The following is a 25,672-nucleotide window of genomic DNA, read 5'->3' on the forward strand; positions in this document are numbered from 1 at the left end:
CCCACAGGCCAGTATAAAGCGCCGTGACCCTCAGGTGATGCGCCAGGGCTGGCTGCCGTCGGGGACAGGGCTTTCCATAGCCATGGCCCAGCAGTGGAGCCTCCAAAGGCTCGCAGGCCGCCATCCGCAGGACAGCTATGAGGACAGCACCCAGTCCAGCATCTTCACCTACACCAACAGCAACTCCACCAGAGGTGAGCCAGCAGGCCCGTGGAGGCTGGGTGGCTGCACTGGGGGCCACCGACCACCCACCTGCCCCGCCCAAGGGAATCTCTCTTCTGCACATCCCCACCAGCAGAGGCTTTCTCCCATAGCTTTTCAGACGACATGAATCCAGGGGTCCTCTCCGAATCTAGAAGGACACCATAATATCGAATATGCATTCGCAAGCCACACAGGCTTCCCAGCCTCTTTGAGAATCCATGGCTGGGGAAGAATTTATGTGCTGTTTCTTTCTGGCCCGTAGATGAGTGTGTTCACTGCTAGCAAGTAACCTCTCATTCCACAGAGTCCCTCAGCTTCCTGGGGAAGAGTCGGGTCTGTCTTTACATTTGAAGCCAAAAGGAGGCAACATACTGACACACCCAAGGGAGGCGGGAGGGTGGGGAAGACGGCAGCAGAGGGCAAGAAACTTCTAGAACTTCGGGGTCGGCAGAGATTGTAGCAGTCATTTTGTTGAACTCTATGATGGGGCCACACAGCTTTTGGCTGCACACCTCTGGGGGAAGAGGCTAGATTGGCGCCCAGGGCCACCTTTCCCTTTGGAGCAGTCCTGGGAGAGAGGGCTCAGGCACAATAGAAAGCTGAAAGCTCTCATCAGGGCAGCCTGAGTTCTGCCATTGGCAGTTGCCCAATCCAAAAGCTGCACGCAGGCCCTCAAAGAAGCTGAGGACGCCAGTGACCTCCCTACTCCTGGCCCTCTCCCCTGGCCCCTCCTCCAAACCAAATTCCTTTGGTGCCTTCAAGAACATCGTGAAGGCAGGGCGCGGTGGCTCATGCCTGTAATCCCAGCACTTTGAGAGGCCCAGGCGGGCGGCTCTTGAGGTCAAGAGATAGAGACCATCCTGGCCAACATAGTGAAACGCCATCTCTACTAAAATTACAAAAATTAGCTGGGCTTCGTGGCACACGCCTGTAGTCTCAGCTACTCGGGAGGCTGAGGCAGGAGAATCGTTGAACCCAGGAGGCGGAGGTTGTGGTGAGCCAAGATCGTGCCACTGCACTCCAACCTGGTGACAGAGCGAGACTCCGTCTCAAAAAAAAGAACATCATGCAGGCTATGGGGCTGTGGTTTCCAGAAACCACGCCAGCTCCTTGGTTGGCAATAAATATCCCACTGTGGGGTGGCCAGGACCGAGTGCCAATTAGTGACAGAGTGCCCAGACCAAACCGGCTGAGGATCTTGCAGTTGACCTCAACATGACTGTGCCCAGAATTTTCCTTGGTGGCAATGCAACAGTCTCTTCCTAGATGCCCCCAGACTTCATCAATGCATGATGCTTCAATGCACTCTTTTCAAATGTCCGGGTGGGTTTTTTGTTTTTTGTTGTTTTTTTTTTTCACAAAACTTCAAGCATCTACTAAAGTAGAAGGAAGAGTGTAATAGAGTGTAATGAACCCCGGTACCCATCACTCAACTTCCACAGTTTCATCTCATTTCATCTGTAACCCCTCCACTACCCTTTCTTCCTGATTCTTGGAAGCAAATCCAAGACCTCACACCCTTCCCTCTGTAAATCTTTACTATGTTACTCTAGGAGAAAAGGGATCTTCTCAATACATAACCACAAGTCATCATCACACTGACGAGTGTAACAATATTTCCTGAATAGCTTCAAATACCTAATAGTGTTCAAAAAATGTCATACGTATTTTCAGTTTGCTTGAACCAGGGCTCAATTGAGGTCCACACATTCAGATTGATTGATAAGCCTTTTGACTATCTTTGAATCTAGAGGTTCCCGCTCTATCTCCCTGCAATTTATTTCTGGAAGAAAGCAAGTCGTTCATGACGTAGCCTGACAGGCTCCTCTGACGTTGTTCATTATGATTTTTCTGTAAATTGGCAGTTGATCTGAGGGTCTGACCAGAGGCAGGTTGGATTTGTTGGTGTGTTTTGGCAAGGAGAGTGTCTCTTTTCAGGGGTGTTGGTGGCTAGTGAAACTCAACGCCCATACCAATTAAACCACTGCAGTGTGGATGGAAAATGATGGCATTTGGACACCTTACCCTGTCTTCACCTATTGGTGACCAAAACTTTCACATCTTCACAGGTCTTCTTCCCCTGAGGGTATATGCCACTAGGTAGTGTAGTAAACCAGTGTGTTTCAAGTCCCTTAGAACAGTCCCTCTCTAAGTGATAGGCCACTCAGTGGATATGCATTTAGTTTCATTTCTTTTGTTGCTGATTTTCAGAGATTGGTCTTTCAATTTAAATTTTTATTTTATTTTATTTTATTTTTTCAAGACACTCTCACTGTGTCGCCCAGGCTGGAGTGCAGTGGCGTGATGTCAGCTCACTGCAACCTCTGCCTCCGGGGTTCAAGCGATTCTCCTGCCTCAGCCTCCCAAGGAGCTGGGACTACAGGTGCCCGCCACCACGTCCAGCTAATTTTTTTATTTTCAGTAGAGACAGGGTTTTACCATGTTGGCCAGGCTGGTCTCAAACTGCTGACCTCAAGTCATCCGCCCACCTCAGCTTCCCAAAGTGCTGGGATTACAGATGTGAGCCACCGACCCCAGCCACTTAAATTTTGTTTTATAATTATGTAATAAAACAGCTAAAAGTTTCAAATTAAAATCTAGAAAAGAAGGTGTACTTGAAGAAGTCTGGCTTCTCTGCGCCACTGCGTCCCCTTCTCCCCCTGCTGCTGCCTTCCCTCTCTCCCTGTATTTCCTCGAATCACTTTGCCTGGGAGTTGACTTTGATTCTCTTGCTCGTTGCTTCATGAAATCAGTTCCAGAACTTTCACAAGGGCGAGGCAGGCCATTACACCAGCTCTAGTTGCACTGGTGGCAGCTCCTGTCCCCTCCCCCACTGCTGCTGGGACCTGTTCTCTCCCCCACTGCTGCTGGGACCTGTTCTCTCCTTTGCCCCCTTGTCCCTGCACTGCCCAATTTGGACCGCAAGGGTTGCCAGGGAAGAGAACTGGCTGCCTTGTTTTGAGAGGTCACAGCACCTAGATTGCTCCAGCCCCTTGCACTTGCCTACAGGCCAGAGCGTCCCAAACCCTCCCAGTCTCAGCTGCTCTTCCCCAGTTCACCCGAAGTACTTCCCAGGGAAGAGCTGCCGACAGTTTGGGGGTTCTCTGTTCTTAGGTCCATCAGCAACCCCATTGCTCCCCTCTGCTTCCTTCTGCATGGAGACTGACACCACGAAGGCCTTCAATTGTCAATGGTCTGTCCCTACTGCTCATACTGAGGGTTCCTGGGGAGCCAGTGCCAGGTATCAGAATTGCAGACATTGTCAGTGGGTTTCTGGAAGCTCCTTGTGTTAGGAACAAATGGGGCCCGTGCACAGAGGGCAGCAGGGGCCTTGTGGGATCCAGCTGTGCTAGGGGTGAGATTTATCCGTCTCTCCTGGCCGGAGCCAGGAAATCCCCATTTTTCTTAGGCTAGCTTGAGTTGGACTTTTCTAACACACAACTAAAGAATCTCTTGATAAATCTTGGGACTCTCCATGAGGCCTTATATGGCAGCAGATCTGTGGCTTGCAATCCCTTCAAGTAATCTGCCAAAAACAATGTTACGACAAAGGTCCTTCCAACAAAAAAGGTGTAGAGCCCTAGCAAACTCCTACAAATAAAAAGGAGAAGTAATGCATTTGTAGTCCCAGCTACTTGGGAGGCCGAGGTGGGCGGGTCACTTGAAGTCAGGAGTTCGAGACCAGCCTAGGCAACATAGCCAGACCCCATCTCTACAGAAATAAAAAAATTAGCCATTGCGGTAATGCACACCTGGTAGTCCCAGATACCTGAGGGCCTGAGGCAGGAGAATCACTGGAACCCGGGAGACAGAGGTTGCAGTGAACCAAGATCACACCACTGCACTCGAGCCTGGGCGACAGAGCAAGACTTTGTCTCATAAAACAAAAAACAAAACCAAAAAAAAAAAGAAAAGAATAAAAGAGAAATTACCATAGATTGGGTGGCTTTTAAATGACAAATTTATTTCTCACAGCTCTGGAGGCTGGAAGTCAGGGTGCCAGCGTGGTGGGCTCTGGCAAGGAACCTCTTCCTGGCCGCAGATTGCCAACAATTTGTTGTATCCTCACAGGGTAAAAAGAGAGCTAGAAAGCGCTCTAGGGACTCTTTTAAAAAATTAAAAAGTTTTAATTAAAAAAAATTTTTTTTAATATGAGATGCTGCCATGTTGCCCTGGTTGGATTTGAATTCCTGGGCTCAAGAGACACTCCTGCCTCAGCCTCCCAAAGTGCTGGGATTACAGGCATGAGCCACCATTCCCAGCTAATTTGAACTGTTCCCAAAGGCTCAAGTGATCCTCCCACGTTGACCTGCTGAGTGGCTGGGGTTACAGGCGTGAGCCACCATGCCCAGCTTCTAGGGACTCTTTTATAAGGGCACTAATCCCATTCATGAGGGCCCCACTCGCTCTGCACACATGAACTGAATGACCTGCCAAAGGCCCCACCTCCTAATACCATCACCTTGGGGGTTGGGATTTCAACACAGGAATTTATGGGGGACACGCACATTCAGATCATCATGAACAGTAACTCCTATATGTGACAGAAGGTGACAGAGGTGGGTAGTGGTCTTCCCCTCAAGGGGGTGAGTTACCACTAGTTGGGGAATCTGGAAAGGCTTCTGGAAGGCAAATGCATCTGAGCTTGGCTTTACACGAGGAAAGCGTCTGTCTATGGAAGGGCAGAGGACTCTGGGAGGTAGGAGGTAGAGCTGAGGCGAAGGGAAGAGGGGAGCAGGGAAGCGGGGTGACTGCACACTGGGAGCAGGGAATCAGTTTGGGGAGATGATGAGGAGTTCCGTTAAGTTCAAGGTGCCAGTGCCGGTGACCAGCAGGCGATGGTCTCTGGCTTGAGCGACAGGATGGAGGGAAGGCTGTCGGTCTGAGGATGGGCAAAGCTGGAGGGAAAGAGCCAATTGCAAAGGCAGGAGGGCGGGAGGGGGAGGGGAGGCCTTGATGGGGCAGGGAGAGGTGAGATCGGCATTGGTATAGACAGGCGGGGCTGCCGCCCAGCTCCTCTCTCTCCTCTGCCTCCTGCCCCCAGGCCCCTTTGAAGGCCCCAACTACCACATCGCTCCCAGATGGGTGTACCACCTCACCAGTGTCTGGATGATCTTTGTGGTCACCGCATCCGTCTTCACAAATGGGCTTGTGCTGGCTGCCACCATGAAGTTCAAGAAGTTGCGCCACCCGCTGAACTGGATCCTGGTGAACCTGGCAGTTGCTGATCTAGCAGAGACCGTCATCGCCAGCACTATCAGTGTTGTGAACCAGGTCTCTGGCTACTTCGTGCTGGGCCACCCTATGTGTGTCCTGGAAGGCTTCACCGTCTCCCTGTGTGGTAAGCCAGTCGGGGCCCAAGCTCAGCAGAAACCATTCATTCACTCTGCAAGTCCCTCCGACCACCTCATGATGAGCTGGGCCCAGCTTCTCCTGTGGGTCTATCTCCCTCCACATCTGTGCCTCACATCCATATAATGAAGGGTTCTGGAGGTTTCTATCTGGACAGTCACATTAAATTCAGCTCCCTTCAGTCCAACATACCCTGAGTTCCTACTCTTGAGTCAGGCTCTGCCCGGGAACAGCCAGTTCGGAGCTATGGGGTTGGTGTGGGAGGAGACAGATATAGAGCTAGACAACTCCAGAACAGTAGGGGAGTGGGGACTCTGGGCACTCTGGACAGAACTCCCCTGCAATTAGGGATGCCTGCCATTTCAGCTCACCGGCATCTGCTTTTCCTGGAGGAGACACAATTCCCAGATCCTCTCCCCATCCCCATCACTAATATATCTGTGGGCCATGATTCCGCTCAGGTCAGCAGACAGTGGCCGAGAGGTACCAGTGTGCCAGGCTCTGTGCTAAGGAGGGGGCCCTATACCCAGACGGCGACCACACAGTACTGTCATCAGTCCTCTCAGACAAGAAAGGGCCTGGGGCAGGTGGTGGAGGAGCAGGTGAGAGCAGTTGGTGGTTCCAGTGGGCAGAGTACCACCAAGCAGCCGTGGCTGCCAGACACAAGGTGGCCAGGCCCAGGTCTTGGAGGCCTCCGAGGTCACACCCAGCAGCTGGAACTTTATTTCAGGAGGAGGAGACCCCACATCCAACAGGAGCAGCTCCTGCTCTTGCCTCCCCTCATCTCTCTTAGCAGCCTCCCCACTCCCTGTTAACTGCCTTGAATTGTACCCACAATGGCCCAGACCAGAGAGGGCGTTTGTCCAAGTCCCGGCACTACCCTGACAGTCTAGAAGGGGAGCCAAGGGAAGGTCAGGCAGAGAAGGTCCATCCACAGATCTGAGTGGTCTCTGCAGCAGGCATGGCCTCGGTGGTCACACGACCCTTCCTGAGTGCCCCCCTGCATCTCCGCCCACGTCTATCTCTGTTTCTGCCAGGGTCTCCCGCTCACCCTTGCCTCTGCTCATGGTCTGTTCCTGGGTCAGTCAGGTGCCAAGCAGCCAGCACTTCCCCACCAGTTTTGGTCCACGGATGACCTTGGCCATCTGGGAAGCCTATGGACCCCATCTCAGAGGAATTTTTGCAAACGCATAAAATGAGACCCCCAGGATTACAAAGGCAGCAAATTATATTGAAAAACAGTTATCGAAGTATTAAACATTCATCAGTAGCACAGTCTTTCTTTAAAAGCATTTATTGGCCAGGCTCATGCCTGTAATCCCAGCACTTTGGGAGGCTGAGGTAGGAGGACTGCTTGCCTCCAGGAATTTGAGACCATCCTGGGCAACATAGTGAGACCTCTTCCCTACAACAAATAAAAACAGCTGGGCGTGGTGGCACACCGGTAGTCCCAGGACTACTCAGGAGGCTGAGGTGGGAGGATCACTTGAGCTCTGGAGGTCAAGACTTCAGTGAACTGTGATGGCAGCACTGCACTCAGCCTGGGCAACAGAGTGAGATTCTGTCTCAAAAAGTAAATAAAAATAAAAGCATGTATTAAACGTATTAGTGACACCACTCAGTACTAAAGTATTAAATAACAGGATCCCGCCTGACAACCACTGTTATTTCAGAGTAGTGATGAACATAAGTGATGCTCAAACTGTCTGCCACCTCTATGAATTGACAGAAAAACATCTGTGACCTCTCTCGCTGACCGAGTCACGGGTACTGCTAATACTGCCACGTTCATAATGGAAGGAAATGCCCAGTGTCTGTTCGAGGTTGATGGAGAGAAAGATGTCGTTTTTTTCCACCTCAGTCCGTGGAGCCCTGAATTGTGTGTGCAGACGTTTGGGGTCTAAGCAGGACAGTGGGAAACTGTCTCCACCTACTGCAGAGAGGGAGCCGGGGAGAATCTAAGGCCTTTACAAACGCCTAAAGGAACATGGGTGTGTACCGGAAGGAGGAACACAGGGGTCTACACAGGGCCTGATTCCTTGCTCTTGGCTGGGACAACAACAGCTCAGTGTGGCTATGCTGCTCTGGACGTGGCCATCAAGAGTTCTGTCATTAGAGGAAGGGCTGGTGGCCAAGAGGGCGAGAAGTGGTAACAGGGCTCCTGTGGGTGAACAGGCACTGGCCACTGTGTCTGTGGCTCTGGCTTCCCTTTTGGTGCTGGATGTGTGGAGGTTGAGGACAGAGCTCCCTGAGTTCTGTTCCCAGATTCGAGATTCTAAGACTGGGTTGGCAAGAAACCCGCTGGCCAAACTGGGAGCTCTAAGCTCCTGCTCCAGAGGGAGAGCAACAGAGGTTTAAGAGGAAAGAAAGAAAGGGGGAGGAGAGGAGGAGAACAGAGGAGCAGAGAGTAAGGCGCTGGGGTCAGTGGGGAAGCAAGGCGGGAGGAGAGGCTGAATGACATGGGGAAGGAAGTGGAAAGCAGGAGTTAGAGAAACAAGCTGACCCAGGGGCCTGCTCACCCCGGACCTGAAAACACTCTTTGGAGACTTAGGTTTTACAGCTGGGTGGGAGGACACCTCCTGATTTTGAAAGCTTTCGGCTGGTCGGGGAAGGGAGCAGTGACATTGAAGGCTGTTCCACCTTTGCTTCGGCACAAAGCCCTCATCTGTCTGCTCTCCCTGTAGGGATCACAGGTCTCTGGTCCCTGGCCATCATTTCCTGGGAGAGGTGGCTGGTGGTCTGCAAGCCCTTTGGCAACGTGAGATTTGATGCCAAGCTCGCCATCGTGGGCATTGCCTTCTCCTGGATCTGGTCTGCTGTGTGGACGGCCCCGCCCATCTTTGGTTGGAGCAGGTAAGGGTGCAAGGGCGCAAGATGGAGTGGGCAGGGTCAGACTCTGTGACCTTAAGGCAAATCACTTCCTTTCTCTGGGCACCTCTGAGCATGCAACGTCTATCAATGTATGAATGTGGCTGCAACATAGAAATGGATCTGTGGTCCCCGAACCTCTGGAAACATATTTGTCCCAAGCACGATCGGGTCACAGGAGCACACAGAGCTCGGGCCATCAACACAGCTGTCAGTGAACAGACAGTGTGTTTGCATTCCAGGTCTCTTTCTTGCACATGCTGCCCCACCCCGCCCCCCACCTTTCAGAGGCTGCTTGGGTCATAGATCCACCTGGGCCTGCAGAGCACATGTCCTGGCCAGGCCAAGCAAGTGGCTCAAATGTTTGATTGGGAGGGACTGGATGGACAGCATTTCACTGTTTTATCAACAAGCCCGTGAATAAGTTCTCGTGGTGTTTGGAGAGGGAATGTTCTTTTTTTGGGAACGTTCCATCATTCTGGGAAACAAACCTTGTGAAAGCCTGTCTCTGTCTCCCACCCTCCTCATGCCGCCGTGCCCCACACAGTTGCCTGTTATCAAACATGTGTGGCGAGCTGACCCTGATGGAGGCTCTCCCGCGGGTTGTCTCATTTAATCCTTCAGGCCACCCAGTGAGCAGGGCCTTTTATTTCAGTCATGGCCTAGCTGACCTCAGATAAAAGACTCAGCTCTTCACGGGTGTTCTCAGAAGGTCAGGGCAAGATGGAACCTCACACTCCGTTTGTAAAAAGGGGGAGTGATTGGGTAGATGAAAATGTTCTGGAAGCAGATAGTGGAGATGTTTGCACAGCATCGTGAATGTACCAAAGGTCATAATGGTACTTTTATTTATTTATTTTTTTAGACAGGGTCTCACTCTGTCACCCAGGCTGGCACAGTGCAGTGGTGTAATTATGGCTCACTGCACCCTCGACCTCCTGGGCTCAACTGATCCTCCCACCTCAGCCTCCTGATGAGCTGGGACTACAGGTGCACCACTTTACCCGGCTAATTTTTTTATTTTTTGTAGAGACAAGATCTCACTGCGTGTTCCAGGCTAGTCTTGAACTCCTGGGCTCAAGCAATCCTCCTACCTCTGCCTCCCAATATGCTGGGATTATATGCGTGAGCCATTGTGCCTGGCCTATAATGGTACATTTTATGTTATGTACATTTTACCAGAATTTTAAAAACAGGAAAGGCATGACATCTAAAAATGGACAAGGATTTACCAAAATCCTACCCAACGGTTTTGTTTTGGGTTGATGCAAATGTTCTGGAAGCAGAGGTGGTGACTGTCACAGAATCGATCACTTCAAATCGGGAAATTTCATGCAAAGTGAATTTCACCTCAATTTAAAAAAACAAACTCCATCCGAGTCAGCACCATGCCTGAGCTGGGGGTCCTGGGTCACTGCCCCCTGCATCAGGACTGGCTGCTGGCCCTTCTCTCCAGGTACTGGCCCCATGGCCTAAAGACTTCATGCGGCCCAGATGTGTTCAGTGGCAGCTCGTACCCCGGGGTGCAGTCTTACATGATTGTCCTCATGGTCACCTGCTGCATCATTCCACTGGCTATCATCGTGCTCTGCTACCTCCAAGTGTGGCTGGCCATCCGAGCGGTAAGCCCCCCGACTCCTCCTGGCCTCACCCCCCTCCTGCCCCTAAGTGTCTCTGCCCCCAAATCAGTCCACTGAGACTCCTAAACTATTTTTTTCAAAAATCATTAGAGAAGAGGATTCTACCCCTATAAGAAAATATTAAGATCCAGCGATGAGAATCAGGCGATTCCTTTGGGGCTGTACCACTGCCTGCAGGTTCAGCCCCAGCCCCGTTGTCCTCAGGTCTGTGAGACGGGAAAGCACTGCCACTCCCTCCCTGGAGGAGTCCGCTAAGGGAATAGAGGTGTGCCTTTCCCTGACCCCGGACAGTTCTCCCCGGGGTGGAAAGGCTGCCTTTCCCACAGAGTAGAGTGGAGCAGCCACATCAGCAAATGACACCTGCAAATCAAGGCATGTTTTTATGAGGCTGCCACCGGAGTACCCTTGTCCCTTTCATAGGCTGTGGAGCCGACCAAGGAGTGGACCCGAGTGTGCCATTTGACCCCCGACCCACTCTCCACCCTCCATATCTGGCCCTCTGCCTTGGGAAGCTGATCCTGTCCACAGCCATCACCCCCTACCCCTAGACTAGGTTACCACCGGGAGCCCCTGCGGGACATCAGGCAAGCGAGGAGAGCAAGGCTGGTTCTTTCTGTTAGCAGTGGGAGCCCTTTCAGGGTGGTGGCTTTCCTATATGAAGCTACCTGTGCCCACAATTGGATGGGCATGCCTGCTGAGCTCTCCCTAGAGGAGTCTGTGAGCCTGTGAAAGGCCCTCTCACCCCACCACCTTGGGCTGAAGCCTCCCACACGTACCCAACCATAGCTTAGGCTGTATTAGTCTGGGATGGTGGAGCCCCAGCTCCAGAATGTGACCCTAGCCCTGTTATCTTGGCCGTCCCCGCATTCCAGCCCTCACAGTCCCTCTCTCATCCCCACTCATCTGCCTGCCATCAGTCCCTCATCTCTGGCAGCTGGTTGCTGGCCTTTGTGGCCTCCCCCACAGTGCCTCTGCCTGGAGGTCATTCGTCTCCTTCCTCCCAGGCATGAAGGAGTCACCCCACCACAGCTGCCCTCAGCCACAATGAGTCCAGGGCAGGATTTAGCCCACAGAGTGGCCAACCTGGCCTAGGAAGCCTGAGGGATGTGTATGCATTGCTCTGAAACTCTCACTGGGCACCCCACCAGCCACGGCTTTCGCCTCCCCCGCCATCTCCATCTTGTTAGCTCCTTCATTCTCCACGCCCAGTGATCAGGTGCGGCCTCCATGCTCAGGCCTGAGCGCAGGACAGGACAGTCTGTTAAGGGATCAGGTGAAGCAAAGGAGCTTGTTAGATCCAGCTCTGAGGTTGTCTTAGGCCAGGCCTAGCTACGTGCCACCTCCAATTCTAGAACTCCCCCAGGGCCAGCCTGAGGCCGCCATGTCTGCCTGGGACCGGCTATGCACGACTCAGGGCTGGAAGCTGGCTGCTGGGCTCCTCTCCTCCTTCCCACATCTCCCTATGCCTGGGGCACCTGCCTCTTGCTGCCCCCCAACCCCCGACTCACTGTCCCTGTCTCCCTCAGGTGGCAAAGCAGCAGAAAGAGTCTGAATCCACCCAGAAGGCAGAGAAGGAAGTGACGCGCATGGTGATGGTGATGATCTTCGCATACTGCGTCTGCTGGGGACCCTACACCTTCTTCGCATGCTTTGCTGCTGCCAACCCTGGCTACGCCTTCCACCCTCTGATGGCTGCCCTGCCAGCCTACTTTGCCAAAAGTGCCACTATCTACAACCCCATTATCTATGTCTTTATGAACCGGCAGGTAAGCAACGCCATCAGCAGATCCCACTCAAAATACTGTGTGGCCTAGAAGGACAGAGTGATGGCCCCACCTGGAATCATGTCTCTGATGAGAAGCCCGTGGAGCATCTGGGGGATCCCCCAAGGAAATGACCGGGAAAGGCTCAGCATGTGACCCAGCCCCAGTCAGAGCTCCAGCTGGCCCTTAGCAGAAGGCTTAGGTGCGCCCTCTGGAATCCTTTATAGTCTCAGCCTGAGGGTGGCATTTCCCAAAGCGTCTGTGTGCCATGTGCTCTTCCTTTCCGGTGGCCCTAGAACTATGGCTGCCGAGCTTCAGGGGCTCCCCTGGCGTTCAGACGCTCTAGGAGTTGGTGAGCCCTAGGTATATCCACCCTACATGTGCCCCTCTTCTGTTCAGACTCAACCCTTCTCAACCCTCATCTCTCCATTTTCAAACCATAACCTCTGGAATTTGTCTTCCTATAAGAACAAAAGTCGGCCCTTCTTGGCTACACTGACCAAGAGTTCAAGAGCTTTCACGAGTTCGTGGGTTAGTTCAGTGGGGAAGTGCTGTGGTCCTGCCCAGAGGCAGCCTCCTTAGCTGACATACTGGGCCTCAGCAGCAAGCTGCTCACACACCTAAATCCCCCTACCTCCTGTAGGTTACAAGCTTCATTAAAGCGCAGCTGTGATGTGACTCGATGGTGGCCAGAAAGGTGCGCAGGGGCCTCCCATTTCACCAGGCCCAGTCCATCCCTTCCACTCGGCTCTTCCTTGCTCCTCCATCTTAGAGCCACTCAACGGCTCCAGCCCCTTTGGCTCGGCTTTGACTCACACAAGCCAAGTCTGCAGAGTTCATTAAGGGTTCATTCTCTCTGGTAACTTTTAAACAGTAAGTAGGACCAGGCCTGCAGTGGATTTCCGGGAACTCGCTGTAGCACACTGATGCCCAGAGTGTAGTTCTATCCCTGACCCCCGTTTCCTGACTTTCATGAGGATCTTTTCTAGGTTTCTGGGATCCTAAACCATCTTGCCAAGTACTATCTTTACTGGATTATTTCCATTCTCCCTTCCAGAACTCCCCCTCCTAGACAGATGTTGGCACTTCTGGACCTCACCAGGCCCCCAACTCTGCTTTCACCCTTTCCACATAATTATCCTGTCCTGACACATTCTGAGAGAATTTTCTGGAACGCAGTTCCAAGAAGACAGGAAATTATGCTCAGGACAGAGTCTGGCACACAGCGGGTGCTCAAGCAGCAGCTGCTGGATGGATTCCTCAACCCTATCTCCCAGCTCTTCAGCTGAGCTGATTCTGCTGTTCATCCCATGTCTTATGTTATTAATTTCAACCATTATATTTTTTAATTTTGAGAGTTTTGATGATAGAGGGAGGTAGAGCTAGTCAAGAGTAGGCCTGAAATAATTAGAAAATGCCTTTGGTCTGGGTCCTCAAAGCATTGCGGTTACTTCAGTGATGACACAGGACATGATTTGAGACATTCATATGGCCCAGATCTCTTTGGGGTGAAGCAGCAAAGACAGACCTCCTCCTGGTACCGGAAGACTCTTGCCTGGAGAGATGAGGTAGGGGCTAGATTGTCATTACCTAGGCCTCACCTTGCCCCAGATCCATGGACTGGAAAAAACATGACAACCACATGCCTTTTCATTAACATTTCTCTGAGCCGCTCACCAGACAGTCTGGGGACAGGTCACCACTGCCCCTTAGCTGTCACTGTGGATGACTGCCCTGCGGCTGCCGTCACAAACTACCACAAACTCGGTGGCTTCAAACCACAGAAATGGATTCTCTCACGGTTCTGGAAATCATGAGTCTGAAATCAGGGTGTTGGCAAATGGAAAGGTTTCCCATGGAGGCCGAGAGGGAGAAGCAGCTGCAGGGCTGCCGGCAGTCCTTGGCACTCCTTGACTCCAAGGTGTGTCGCCCCAGTCTCTGCCTTCATCTTCACGTGGCCATCTTCCCTCTGTCTGCATGTCCGTGTCTAAGCATTCCTTTTCTTATGAGGACACCAGTCACTGGATTAGGGCCCACCCGGCTCCAGTGTGACCTCGTCTTAACCTGAACACATCTTTTGGGGAACACACTTCAACCCAGTGTAGTCACCATCAACTGCTAAGTCGGATGACATCCCGGTGTGTGAGGGAGAAATAACCCAAGCCTTCCTCCATCCCCCATGGCGTTTGGAATGGGTGAATGGAAGGCTCGGGCACGTACGTTCAGCACAGGGCTCCACCCTTTCCTGCTCTGCTCAATAACACTTTCTGTCCTTCCAGTTTCGAAACTGCATCTTGCAGCTTTTTGGGAAGAAGGTTGACGACGGCTCTGAACTCTCCAGCGCCTCCAAAACGGAGGTCTCATCTGTGTCCTCGGTGTCGCCTGCATGAGATCTGCCTCCTACCCATCCCGCCCACCAGGGCTTTGGCCACCTCTCCCTTCCCCCTCCTCCATCCCTGTGAAATAAATGTAATTTATCTTTGCCAAAACCAACAAAGTCACAGAGGCTTTCACTGCAGTTTGGGACCACCTGAGCCTCTGCGTGTGCAGGCACTGGGTCTCGAGAGGGTGCAAGGGGGATAAAGAGGAGAGAGTGCTTCATAGACTTTCATCTTTCCCGAGCCTCATGTCTATCGATGGCGTGAAAGGATCCTGACAAAAAGGAAGTGTAAGGCAAGTGGGCGTCTATATCCATTTCGCCAGGCTGGTGGTTACATAATTGGCAAGCAAGAGCTGTGGAGGGGCTGTCTGGGGAGGGCTTGCTGGATGCCCTCGACACCCAGGAGGAGGGAGGGAGCTAGCAAGCTAAGGCAGGTGGCCCTCCTGGCCCCTTAAGGTCCATGTGCTGGAGGCCCAGAGTTCTTGGAGTACAGTCTACACCTGGAGGAGACCCATTCTGGCCAGTCTGTGGCAGGGATGGCGTGCCGCCTCTGCCAGGCCAGTACCCCAAGCCCAATCAGCATCAGGGTGGTGCAAGTGCACAGGCGTGAGGTGATCAGTGATGAGGGGCAGGCACACAAGGTGGAGATAAAGACCAAGAGGACGGTTGCCAGTGAGAAGAGCAGACTCACGAACTTGAACAACATCTTCGGAGGACGGCTTTGGAGGTGCTCTGCTGCCTCCAGTCGGGTGACTTGCTGTAGCATCTCCAGCTTGGATATTCGGCTCTTGAAGGTCTCCATGATCTCCTGCAGGAGACGAAAATGCACGCACCAGAAGTCAGCACGCAACTGTGGTCGTTTATTGAGTTCCTAGGGGTGAGCAGCAAGCACTGTGGGGTGGCTATTCGAGGAGGCAGGCAGAGAGCCTAGAGCACATCCAGGGCAGAGGGGAGGGCGCAGGCTCTCCAACAACTGGGAAAGCTTCATCTGACCCAGCCGCACTCCCCCATCCACTGTCTCCCGAAGCTGAGGACCTGGTCAAGACACAACTACCCAGGGACGGGGGTGGGCGCTATGGAAATGGAACAGTGAGGAGAGGGAAGCCAGGTCTAAGGAGGGGTTCTGAGAGGGTGCTCCCTACACCCGCAGCCGCAGCAGAAGCAGCTCCACCCCAGATCTCCTGAGTCAGAGGCTCACGGGTGAGCACTGCAGCACCAGAGTGGCAAAAGCAGCTAAGCCAGATGGTGGGAAGCGGAGCGTGCGTGTAAAGGTCAGATGCTGCTAGCTCTGAAACAAATGTGTATGTGGCCATTGAACACTCAGGAGGGGGCAGCTCGAGTGCCTTGCTTTGGTTTGGGGGTATCAGAATGGATTCGCTCATCTCTCCAGTCTTCTCACAAGGCTCCCCCAGGAGGTTCTCACCCATATTTCCTTGGCTCTCTCATAGGATAGATAGGCCATTCTCTCTTCGCTGCAGGCCAGATTGTGTTTGAGGTTGTAAATCTCATTCAGGTGTCCCTGCAGGCGATCATTCACCCGTTCTTCCATCAACGCTTGTCTTGGGAGCAAAAGAGAAAGTAAGATTCCTTCAGTACTTCACCCAGAGTTCATGCCAACAGCGAGCGGTCCTGACCTAGACCAGATTCGGGTTCAGCTTCTGCCTTCCTCCTCCCTCCCCAGGCTCTAGGAAAAGACTGCCTCCCGCTCCAGGTCTGCCTGGGAACACCCCAAACACACACCAGCCACACGCACACCAACATTCATATATATTTTATATGTAGTTACTCTTTTGTAACAGCTTTACAAGAATAGCCATAGACTAGAAGTTGTAGAAATGACAGTGTGAACTATCCGTGGGTGCTCGTCAATTCCGCAAATCCCCTAGGACCAGTGTGGAGTACGAAGTTTAGCCTGCAGTTACTCTATAGAAACATGGTGACTATAAGGATTGAAAAGTCACAAAAGACCACAGATTTCAGTACGATTCCACTAATTACGAAATGTCCAGAATAGGCAAATCCATAGAGACAGAAAGCAGATTAGTGGGTGCCAGGGGCTGGGGGTGGGGGATAGGCAGCGGCTGCTAATGAGTACAGGGTTGCTTTGGGGCTGATAAAAATACTCTGGAATTAGATAGTGGTGATGGTTGAACAACTCTGTGAATATACTAAAAACCAGTGAATTGTACACTTTAAATTGGTGAATTTTATGGGATGTGAATTATATCTCAATAGAGCTGTTATTTAAACAAAAAGAAAAAAGTGAATCATGGCAATAGTTGCACAACTCAGTAAATTTACTAAAAACCATTGAAATGTAGTTAAAATGGTGCATTTTATACTATGTAAACTATATCTCAATAGAGCTGTTAAAAAAACACAAGCAGGCCAGTTACAGCGGTTCACAGTTGCAATCCCAGCGCTTTGGGAGGCCAAGGCAAGAGGATTGTTTGAGGCCAGGAGGAATTCAAGACCAGCCTGGGCAACACAGTGAGACCCTGTCCCTACAAAAAAAATTTTTTAATTATCTGGGTGTGGTGGCACGTGCCTGTAGTCTCAGCTACTCTGGAGGCTGAGGCAGGAGGATCTCTTGAGCCCAGGAGTTCGAGGCTGCAGTGAGCTGCCATCACGCCACCGCACTCCAGCCTGGGCAGCAGAGTGAGACCCCATCTCTAAAAGAAAACAATCACTACCTGTTGTGTATATAATTATATAAGTAGTAAAAGTATAAAACCATGCATGGAAAAGATAAGCACCCAAATGAGAATGGCGAGGCCGGTATAGCGAGGCCAGAATACCAAGGAAGGAAGATGGTGCTGGAAAGGGGTAATGAGGACTTCAACTGAATATTTTCAAGTTTTATTTCCTAAAAAAAAGTAAGATTTGAAGTGAACATGGCAAATGTTAAGATTTCAGAAAGCTGGGGCTGTTAATTATGTTATCCTGTACATTTTCCCTGTGCTTGAAATACTTCATAATTTAAAAACTCCTTCAAAGTTCCTCTTTTGGCACCACAAAGAACAGGCCAGAAGGACAGAGGCCAGGGGGCCAGTGAGGGGGCTCTGGCACCACCGCTTACGCAGAAGAGAGAAGGCACCGGAGAGCGATGGAACCCATAGACTGGCAGGGCTGCCGCCCCAGGAGGCCCAGGAGGGTGGCGGCAGGCCTCAGGTGCAGGAGGTCTAAACGGTGGTGCTGACAGTGACGGGGAAAACGGTGACGACTTCTATTTGGTCCCGCTCCAAGGACTTGACCAACACCCACACGGAGAAATCCCCTGGGCACTGAATAAGCTGACAGCTCATTTGTTGAAAGCCAATTTGTCAAAAGCCGGTTCCTCGCAGCATTTCAAGGAATGTTTCATTTGCCTCTGCCCCAGGTCCCCGTTAAGAAGAGAGTCAGTGGACAACATGGACTAGGCTACTGCTCACAGAGAGGGGGAGTGGGTCGGCAGGATGGTCACCCCGAAAATAGATTCCTCATTACTGTCTTTCCATTTACATGAATGATCTAGCTGCGAGAACATTCAAGATTTTAAGTGTCCTCAGGAATATGAAGTCAATCTTCATCAATGTGTAGATAAAGACACATGAAGATATTTTTGAATGCATTCCTGAATAGCCTATTCAGATGTTAATAAACAATATTTTCATAAGGATATTCTCTCAGTCTCCCCTTCTCTCTGGCCCCCATCTCCTGGCCCTCTGGCAGCCACGCTCCCTTCTCTTCCTTGGTCAAGGACCCCTCTCTCTCCAACTCCTACAGTCACAGAGGCAAATGGACAACTCTGGAGAATGCTCTTATGAAGACAAAACAATGACCAGTCAACCCAGACACCCTCAAGACAGACCAAAGGTGTTAAGACCACCCTCTCCAACAAAAAGTGTTGTAAACTTTATTTATTTATTTTTTCAAACTAGTGTATTTTTATTTTTATGTTTTCAGACGGATCTCCTTCTGTTTGCCCAGGCTGGAGTGCAGTGGCACAATCTTGGCTTACTGCAACCTCCGCCTCCCGGGTTCAAGTGATTTTCCTGCCTCGGCCTCCTGAGTAGCTGGGACTACAGGCATGCACCATCATGCCCGGCTAATTTTTGTATTTTTAATAGAGACAGGGTTTCACCATGTTGGCCAGGCTGGTCTCCAACTCCTGACCTCTGGTGACCCGCCTGCCTCGGCCTCCCAAAGTGCTGGGATTACAGGCGTGAGCCATTGGGCCCAGCCAGAAAGAGTATATTCTTGATCATTTCTGAGAATTTGCTTTTGGCAAATTGAGCTAGAACCTAATCATGGCCCGCAACTTGGAGGAAAAGTCTGAGATGGAGAAACAGCTGTAGGAGGGGTCAATAGCCCAGGGGCAATCGACGCATGTGGCCAGGATGGATGAGCTCGCTCTGAGCAAATGTGCCAAAGCAAGGGGCCCTAGGGAGCTGCGGGAAGAGCCAACAAAACAGAAGCCAAAGTGGAAGGAAAATTACCAGGACGGCTCACACAGGAACCCAGAGGATGTAGGGATACAGTAGAAAGGTCGAACATACATGTAACTGGGGCCTTAGAAGGGGAGAAATGAGAGACTAGGGCAGAATCAACATTTGAAGATACAATGGCTGAAAATTTCCAAAACTGACAAAAGACATCAAGCCATAAACCCCAGTAGCAATGCGAACCCTAAGCAGGATGAATGCACAGAAAATCACACCAAGGGGAGAGTCAGCGGCACAAAACACGAGAAAGAAAATCACACCAAACATCATAATAGCAAAACCACTAAACAACAATGAAAAAGAAAAGATCTTAAAAGGAGCCTGAGGAAAACAAAACTGTGATCCGAGGAGCAACAAGAAGACAGGCAGCTGCCTTTTCAACAGAAACCATGGAAGTCAGAAGGGAATGATTTGTTCAAAATGCTTATTATTTCCAAAAATTAAGTGCCAACTTAGAATTCTATGTCCGGCAAAAAACATCCTTCAGGGCCGGGCGTGGTGGCTCACGCCTGGAATCCCAGCACTTTGGGAGGCCGAGGCGGGCGGATCACGAGGTCAGGAGTTCAAGACCTGGCCAACATGGTGAAACCCCGTCTCTACTAAAAATACAAAAATTAGCCGGCCGTGGTGGCACATGCCTGTAATCGCAGCTACTCGGGAGGCTGAGGCAGGGGAATCGCTTGAACCCGGGAGGCAGAAGTTGCAGTGAGCCGAGATCTCACCATTGCACTCCAATCTGGGTGACAGGGTGAGACTACATCCCACAAAAAAAAAAAAAAATCCTTCAGAAATAAAAACGAATGATGGCATGTGTGAGGCAATCAGGTGACAGTGACTGCATATTTAACATTGTGGACTTGTTTTAAGACATTTTTGGTATGGTATTTAGGCTACATTAACAAAATGATCCATATTTCAGGTTCACACTGAAATATTTACAGATGAACTGATGTAATGTCTGTGCTTTGCTTCAACACAACAGGGATGAGAGGAGCCAGTTCAGAGAGCAGCTCAGACCTTAGGTCAGACCTCCTCAGAGATCCAAAGATGCAGGATGCTCTGACGTGGAGGAGAAGTCGGGGAAAAAATGGAAGTTCTTGTGCCTTCAAGTTAACACGACCTGAGCCTGCAACAAAGGCCTAAGCAGATACCTTGAGGAAAGTCAGCCCGAGACTGGATCCCTGGGGCTGAGAGGTCACAGAGCAACAGTGAAGCCTCTAGTAACCATAGCCTGTTATCTCCAAGCCTTGTCTGAAAGCAAAACATACCAGAACATTCTTGGGACAGAGGAGCTAGGGTCTGGATGCCCGCAAGGACCTGGTGTCCAGAAGGGAAAAAAAAGCATGGAGACCTGGCATATTCACTTCAGGGCATTTTCAATATGGCAGGAGGCTATAAGAAAATTTCACAACTGCCCACTTGTGGATACAGCCAGAAATACAAAGCAAGAGTGAAACTTTTGCCTACTCGGCACCTGAGCAGCTTCATTTTATTCAATTTTTATTGAGGTAAATTTCATGTAACATAAAATGAATGATTTTAAGGTGAACAATTCAGTGGCATTTAGCACATGTGGTGGTGTGCAACCACCACGGCTATTAATAGTTCCAAGACATTGGCCGGCTGCAGTCACGCCTGTGATCCCAGCACTTTGAGAGGCCGAGGTGGGTGGATCATGGGGTCAAGAGATCAAGACCATCCTGGCCAACATGGTGAAACCCCGTCTCTACTGAAAATACAAAAATTAGCTGGGCATGGTGGTGCACGCCTGTAGTCCCAGCTACTCGGGAGGCTGAGGCAGGAGAATCGCTTGAACCTGGGAGGCAGAGGTTGCAGTGACCCGAGATCACGCCACTGCACCGCAGCCTGGCAACAGAGCGAGACTCCGTCTCAAAAAAAAAAAAAAAAAAAAAAAAAAAATTCCAAGACATTCATCACCCCCTCGAAAAAATACCATTTAGCAGTCACTCCCCATTCCCATCACCGCAGTCCCTGGCAACCACCAATCTGCTTTCTGACTTGAGCAGCTTCTTATCTCTGAACCTCTACCAGCAACTTATGAATGAGAGATGGACAAGACCATCAGATGTGTGGAGACGGTCCTAGACAAGCTGCTAGAAAATGACAGACAACCAGAGTAAGGGGTAGTGGGGCATTGTAATGCTGTGGAGAGGAGAGGGCAGCAGGAATGACAAGCCCAGGAGGCATTGACTCAGGGAAAGAAGAGGAAGGCAGGGTCAGGTCGAGATCTTGGCCAAATCCCTGAGCTCATCAACCTAGGGTGCTCCATTGATGAATTTATCAAGAGTCATTGGCCAGGGAGTGGTGGCTCACGCCTGTAATCACAGCACTTTGGGAGGCCAAGGCGGGTGGATCATTTGAGATTAGGAGTTGGAGACCAGCCTGGCCAACATGATGAAACCCTGTCTCTACTAAAAAACCCAAAAATTAGCTGGGCATGGTGGTGCATGCTGTAATCTCAGCTACTCAAGAGGCTGAGACAGGAGAACCACTTGAATCCGGGACGCAGAGGTTGCAGTGAGCTGAGATGGAGTCACTGCACTCCCTCCAGCCTGGGCAACAGAGTAAGACACCATCTCAAAAAAAAACCAAAAAAAAAAAAGAAAGAAAAAGAAAAAAGAAAAAGCCATTAACAACTTTTTTCTTTCTTTCCTTTTTTTTTTTTAATTGAGATAAGGTCTCACTCTGTCCTCTATCACCCAGGCTGGAGTACTGTGGCACAATCATACCTCACTGCAACATAAAACTCTCAGGCTCAAGCGAACCTCCTGTCTCAGCCTCCCAAGTAGCAGGGACTACAGGCATGTGCCACCAAGTCCGGTTAATACTTTTAAATTTTTTTGCAGAGATATGGTCTCACTTTGTTACCCAAGCTGGTCTCAAACTCCTGGGCTCAAGCAATCCTCCTGCCTCGACCTCCCAAAGCACTGGGATTGCAGTCACAAGCCACTACATCTGGCCCAATTTTTCTTTACAATCTTTCAAGGACTTAGTTTGTAGATAGGAAGCAGAAAGGAATTGTAAATTCAGTTCCATCAGCATCTACTTGGGGCTTACACACAAGTATTAATTAATACTCACAACAGTTCCGACAATAGTGGGATCATTATTACCTCCATGTTACAGATATGGAAACTGAGGATTGCAAACTTGAAGCACCTTGTCCAAGGTAATTCAGGAAATACCCGGCACAGAGGAGGCTGGGTCAGGCCTAAATCCAGAATCAGCCCTCCTGACCCTGCCCTGATGTTCCCAAGACACAGCAGATAGAGTTCTGGCATACGTGGAGGAGGAAAGCAGCCCAGAGGGCGAGCTGGGTCCCTTCAGGAAGGGAGGAAAAGAAGCACCCAGATTGATCCATGAAACAGGTACTCACAGAACAGCCATCATGTGTCAACATGTCTTTGGGCAGTCACTCGGACACACTGGCCAACCTGAATGTGCTGATATTTTGACGAGAACAATACAACACAAATGAATACCTACACAAGGGAGAGCAGTTTGGCGGGTGGGTGGTGCGAGAAAGGAAAAAGTAGGGGAGTGACAAAGGTTAGTCCAGAGTATACAAAGAGCTCTGACAACTCAACAATGAAAAAACAATCCAAGTTGAAAACAAGCCAAAGACTTGTTGGCTGATAAGCACATGAAAAGGGGTTCAGCACTATTAATCATCAGAGACAGGGTCACACCCACTAGTTTCATGGGCTAGGAGAGTGGTTCTCAACCAGGGGCAATTTGCTCCCCTCCGCTCCAAGGGACATTTGGCAGTCTCTGGAGAGACATTTCTGGTTGTTACAAATAGGTGGGGCATGGTAGGCTAAAATTGCCCCCCTGGGCTGGGCACGGTGGCTCACATCTGTAACTCCAGCACTTTGCGAGGCTGAGGTGGGCAGACTGCCTGAGCTCAGGAGTTCAAGACCAGCCTGGGCAACATGGTGAAATCCCATCTCTATTAAAAATATAAAATATTAGTTGGGTGTGGTGGCACGTGCTTGTAGTCCCAGCTACTTGGGAAGCTGAGGCAGGAGAATTGCCTGAACCCAGGAGGTGGAGGTTGCAGGGAGCCAAGATCGTGCCACTGCACTCCAGCCTGGATGACAGAGCAAGACTCTGTCTAAAAAAGAAAAACACCCACCCGCCCCCGCAAAAGATATCTATGTCATAATCCTTGGAAACTGTGAATGTTACCTTCTATGACCAAAAAAGGGGGCTTTCCAGAAGTGGTGAGTTTAAGGGTATTGAGATGCAAAGATTATCCCAGATTATCCTGGTGGGCCCTAAATGCAATCACATGTATGAGAGAGAGGCAAAAGGACATTAGACACGCACAGAGGAGAATGTCATGTGAAGACAGAACACAGGTTTGAAGATGCTGGCCTTCAGGACTGGAATGATGTGGCCACAAAATTAAGGAATTTGGCAGCCACCAGAAACTGGAAGAGGCAAAGATCAGTTTGTCCCCTAGAGCCTTCAATGAGAGTGTGTCCTCGCCTGATTTCAGCCCAGTGAAACTGATTTCAGCCTTCTAGCCTCCAAGACAGTGAGAGAGTAACTTTCTATTATTTTAAGCCGTGAAGTTGGGGGCAATTTGTCACGGCACCATCAGCAAATTAATTCACCGCACCACTGGCATCAAGTAATTGGAGACCAGGGATGCTGCTCATCATCCTAGAATATATGGGACAGCCCCGCACAACAGAGAATCATTTGGTCCAAAATGTCGACAGTGCCAAGGTTGAGAGAACATGGGCTAGGGTGATGAAATTTTGGAGTCTAATTTCACCAAGTTGTGGCTGAACTTAAGAGGCTGAAATTTAAAAGACTGATCTTTCCAAACGTTGGCAACTGGAACTCTTACACACTCCTAGCGGGACTGTAAAATGGTATAACCATGTCGGAAAACCGTTCCTCTGGTGGCTTTTGTGTGTGTTTTTGTTTTTTTGTTTTTTTTTTTGAGATGGAGTTTCACTCGTTGCCCAGGCTGGAGCGCAATGGCACGATCTCGGCTCACTGCAACCTCCGCCTCCTGAGTTCAAGCGATTCTCCTGCATCAGCCTCCCGAGTAGCTGGGATTACGGGCATGTGCCACCACGCCCGGCTAATTTTGTATTTTTAGTAGAGACGGGGTTTCTCCATGTTGGTCAGGCTGGTCTCCAACTCCCGACCTCAGGTGATCCACCCACCTCGGCCTCCCAAAGTGCTGAGATTACAAGCGTGAGCCACCGCGCCTGGCCTTCCTCTTTCTTAAAAAGTTAAGCATACTGCTATGGTGTGCATGTCACCCCCAAAACTCATGTTGAAATTTAATGGCCATGTGATGGTGTTAAGGGGTGGGACTGGTAAGAGGGGATTAATATTAATATTGTTATCGTGAAAGTTTGGCCCCCGCTCGCTTTCTCACGCCCTCTTGCCCTTCTGCCTTCTGCCACAGGATGATGCAGTACAAAGGTCCTCACCAGCTGCCAGCGCCTTGACATTGAACTTCCTTTCTTTATAAACTACCCAGCCTGCGGTACTCTGTTACAGCACCAGAAAGTGGGACTAAGACACATAACACTTCCCCGTCATCGAGCAATTCCATATATGAAAGCATATGTTCACAGAAAGACTTGTACGAGAACGTTCATAGCAGCTTTATTCACTCGCCCAACTGGCAGCGGACCGGGGCATAAGCAACCTGCGGTGTCTCCATGCAATGGAATGCTGCCAAGCAATACGAAGCCATGAGCTACTCACACAGCTTGGGTGGATCTCAAAACAATTCCACGGAGCGAAAGCAGCCAGACGCAAAGCACTGCGCGCCGTGCGATTCCACTTACATGAGGTTCAAGAGGAGACCAAGCTAGAGTGACAGAAACCAGAACAGTGGCTGATTATGGGAGATGGGTGTTCACTGGAAGAGGGCGTGAGGGTACTGTCTGGGGTGGTGGCAAAGCTCTTTATTGGGATTTTAGTTGGCCAGGTGTAAACCTTTGTCAAAACTCGTTAAACTGTATGCCTAAACTTAAATGCAATTTCACTGTATAAAATTTACCTCAAAAAGGCCAGGCGCGGTGGCTCATGCCTGTCATCCCAGCACTTTGGGAGGCTGAGGCGGGTGGATCACCTGAGGTTGGGAGTTCGAGACCAGCGTGACCAACATGGAGAAACCCCATCTCTACTAAAAATACAAAATTAGCCAGGCGTGGTGGTGCATGCCTATAATCCCAGCTACTCGGGAGGCTGACGCAGGAGAATCGCTTGAACTCAGGAGGCGGAGGTTGCAGTGAGCCAAGATCGTGCCATTGCACTCCAGTCTAGGCAACAAGAGCAAAACTCCGTCAAAAAAAAAAACAAAAACAAAAAAACTTTACTTCAAAAAACCCCACCTCCAAAAGAATAAAAGAAGAGGCCATTTGAACGTGGTAGCCTGGGAAGTCCCTTTGAGGAGAGGACATCAGAGCAGAGCCTAAAGGACAAGCTGAGTGTGGGAGTTTCCTGTGGCTACCGTCACAAAGCGTTACAAACTTTGAGTGGCTTTCCCAGCAGAGACGGCCTCTCTCCTGGCTGGGGGTCCAGCAGTCCGAGAGGAAGGCGCAGGCGGAATTGGGCTCCTGCTGAGGACTGAGAAGGCGCCTCCACTCGGGGCCTCTGTCCCAGCTTCTGCTCTGCTGCCCATCTGCAGGCTTCCTTGGCTTCTGCCACGGCAGATCAGCCTCGGCCTCTGTCTCCACATGGCGTTCTCCCTCTGGGTGTGTCCGTGTCTCCGTCTCCCCTTTCTTTCAGGACACAGGTCACGTTGCATTAGGACCTGCCCTTCTGCAGAATGACCTCATCCAAATCTAACTCATCACGTCCGCAACGACCCTGTTTCCAAATAAGCCAGTTCCTTGTCACCAAGTGGAGCCTTCAATGAGGTGATGCCAAGGCAGGTCTAGGGAACTAGAAATGGGGTAAGAAGCAATGTCCTCCAGCCAGGTG

At 50.7% G+C, this 25,672-nt stretch overlaps 4 protein-coding genes across 6 annotated transcripts in view; 2 read left to right on the top strand and 2 right to left on the bottom strand.

The window, feature by feature from the left end:
- On the top strand, nt 1–15,049 carry LOC126945481 (long-wave-sensitive opsin 1). The gene is made up of 6 exons (XM_050775482.1): nt 1–194; nt 5,249–5,545; nt 8,241–8,409; nt 9,881–10,046; nt 11,591–11,830; nt 14,107–15,049. The coding sequence occupies exons 1-6, from the start codon at nt 38–40 to the stop codon at nt 14,215–14,217; spliced, it is 1,140 nt and encodes a 379-aa protein (XP_050631439.1). The 5' UTR covers nt 1–37; the 3' UTR covers nt 14,218–15,049.
- LOC126945506 (emerin-like) overlaps nt 1–25,672 on the top strand; it is a 365,730-nt gene that overhangs the window by 244,716 nt on the left and 95,342 nt on the right. The gene's annotated exons all lie outside the window — the stretch shown is intronic.
- The window catches only part of MECP2 (methyl-CpG binding protein 2), a 208,665-nt gene that overhangs the window by 120,671 nt on the left and 62,322 nt on the right, over nt 1–25,672 (bottom strand). The gene's annotated exons all lie outside the window — the stretch shown is intronic.
- The window catches only part of TEX28 (testis expressed 28), a 24,455-nt gene continuing 13,277 nt past the window's right edge, over nt 14,495–25,672 (bottom strand). For both annotated transcript variants that reach the window (XM_050775480.1, XM_050775479.1), the window contains exons 4-5: nt 15,631–15,766; nt 14,495–15,015 (exon numbers count right to left, since the gene is read on the bottom strand). In XM_050775480.1, coding sequence (XP_050631437.1) covers nt 14,659–15,015; nt 15,631–15,766 — 493 coding nt within the window. In that variant the 3' untranslated portion in view covers nt 14,495–14,658. The remainder of the gene's footprint in view (nt 15,016–15,630; nt 15,767–25,672) is intronic.

The sequence above is a fragment of the Macaca thibetana genome, chromosome X, assembly GCF_024542745.1.
Source record: "Macaca thibetana thibetana isolate TM-01 chromosome X, ASM2454274v1, whole genome shotgun sequence".
In the NCBI taxonomy this organism is placed as follows: domain Eukaryota; kingdom Metazoa; phylum Chordata; class Mammalia; order Primates; family Cercopithecidae; genus Macaca; species Macaca thibetana.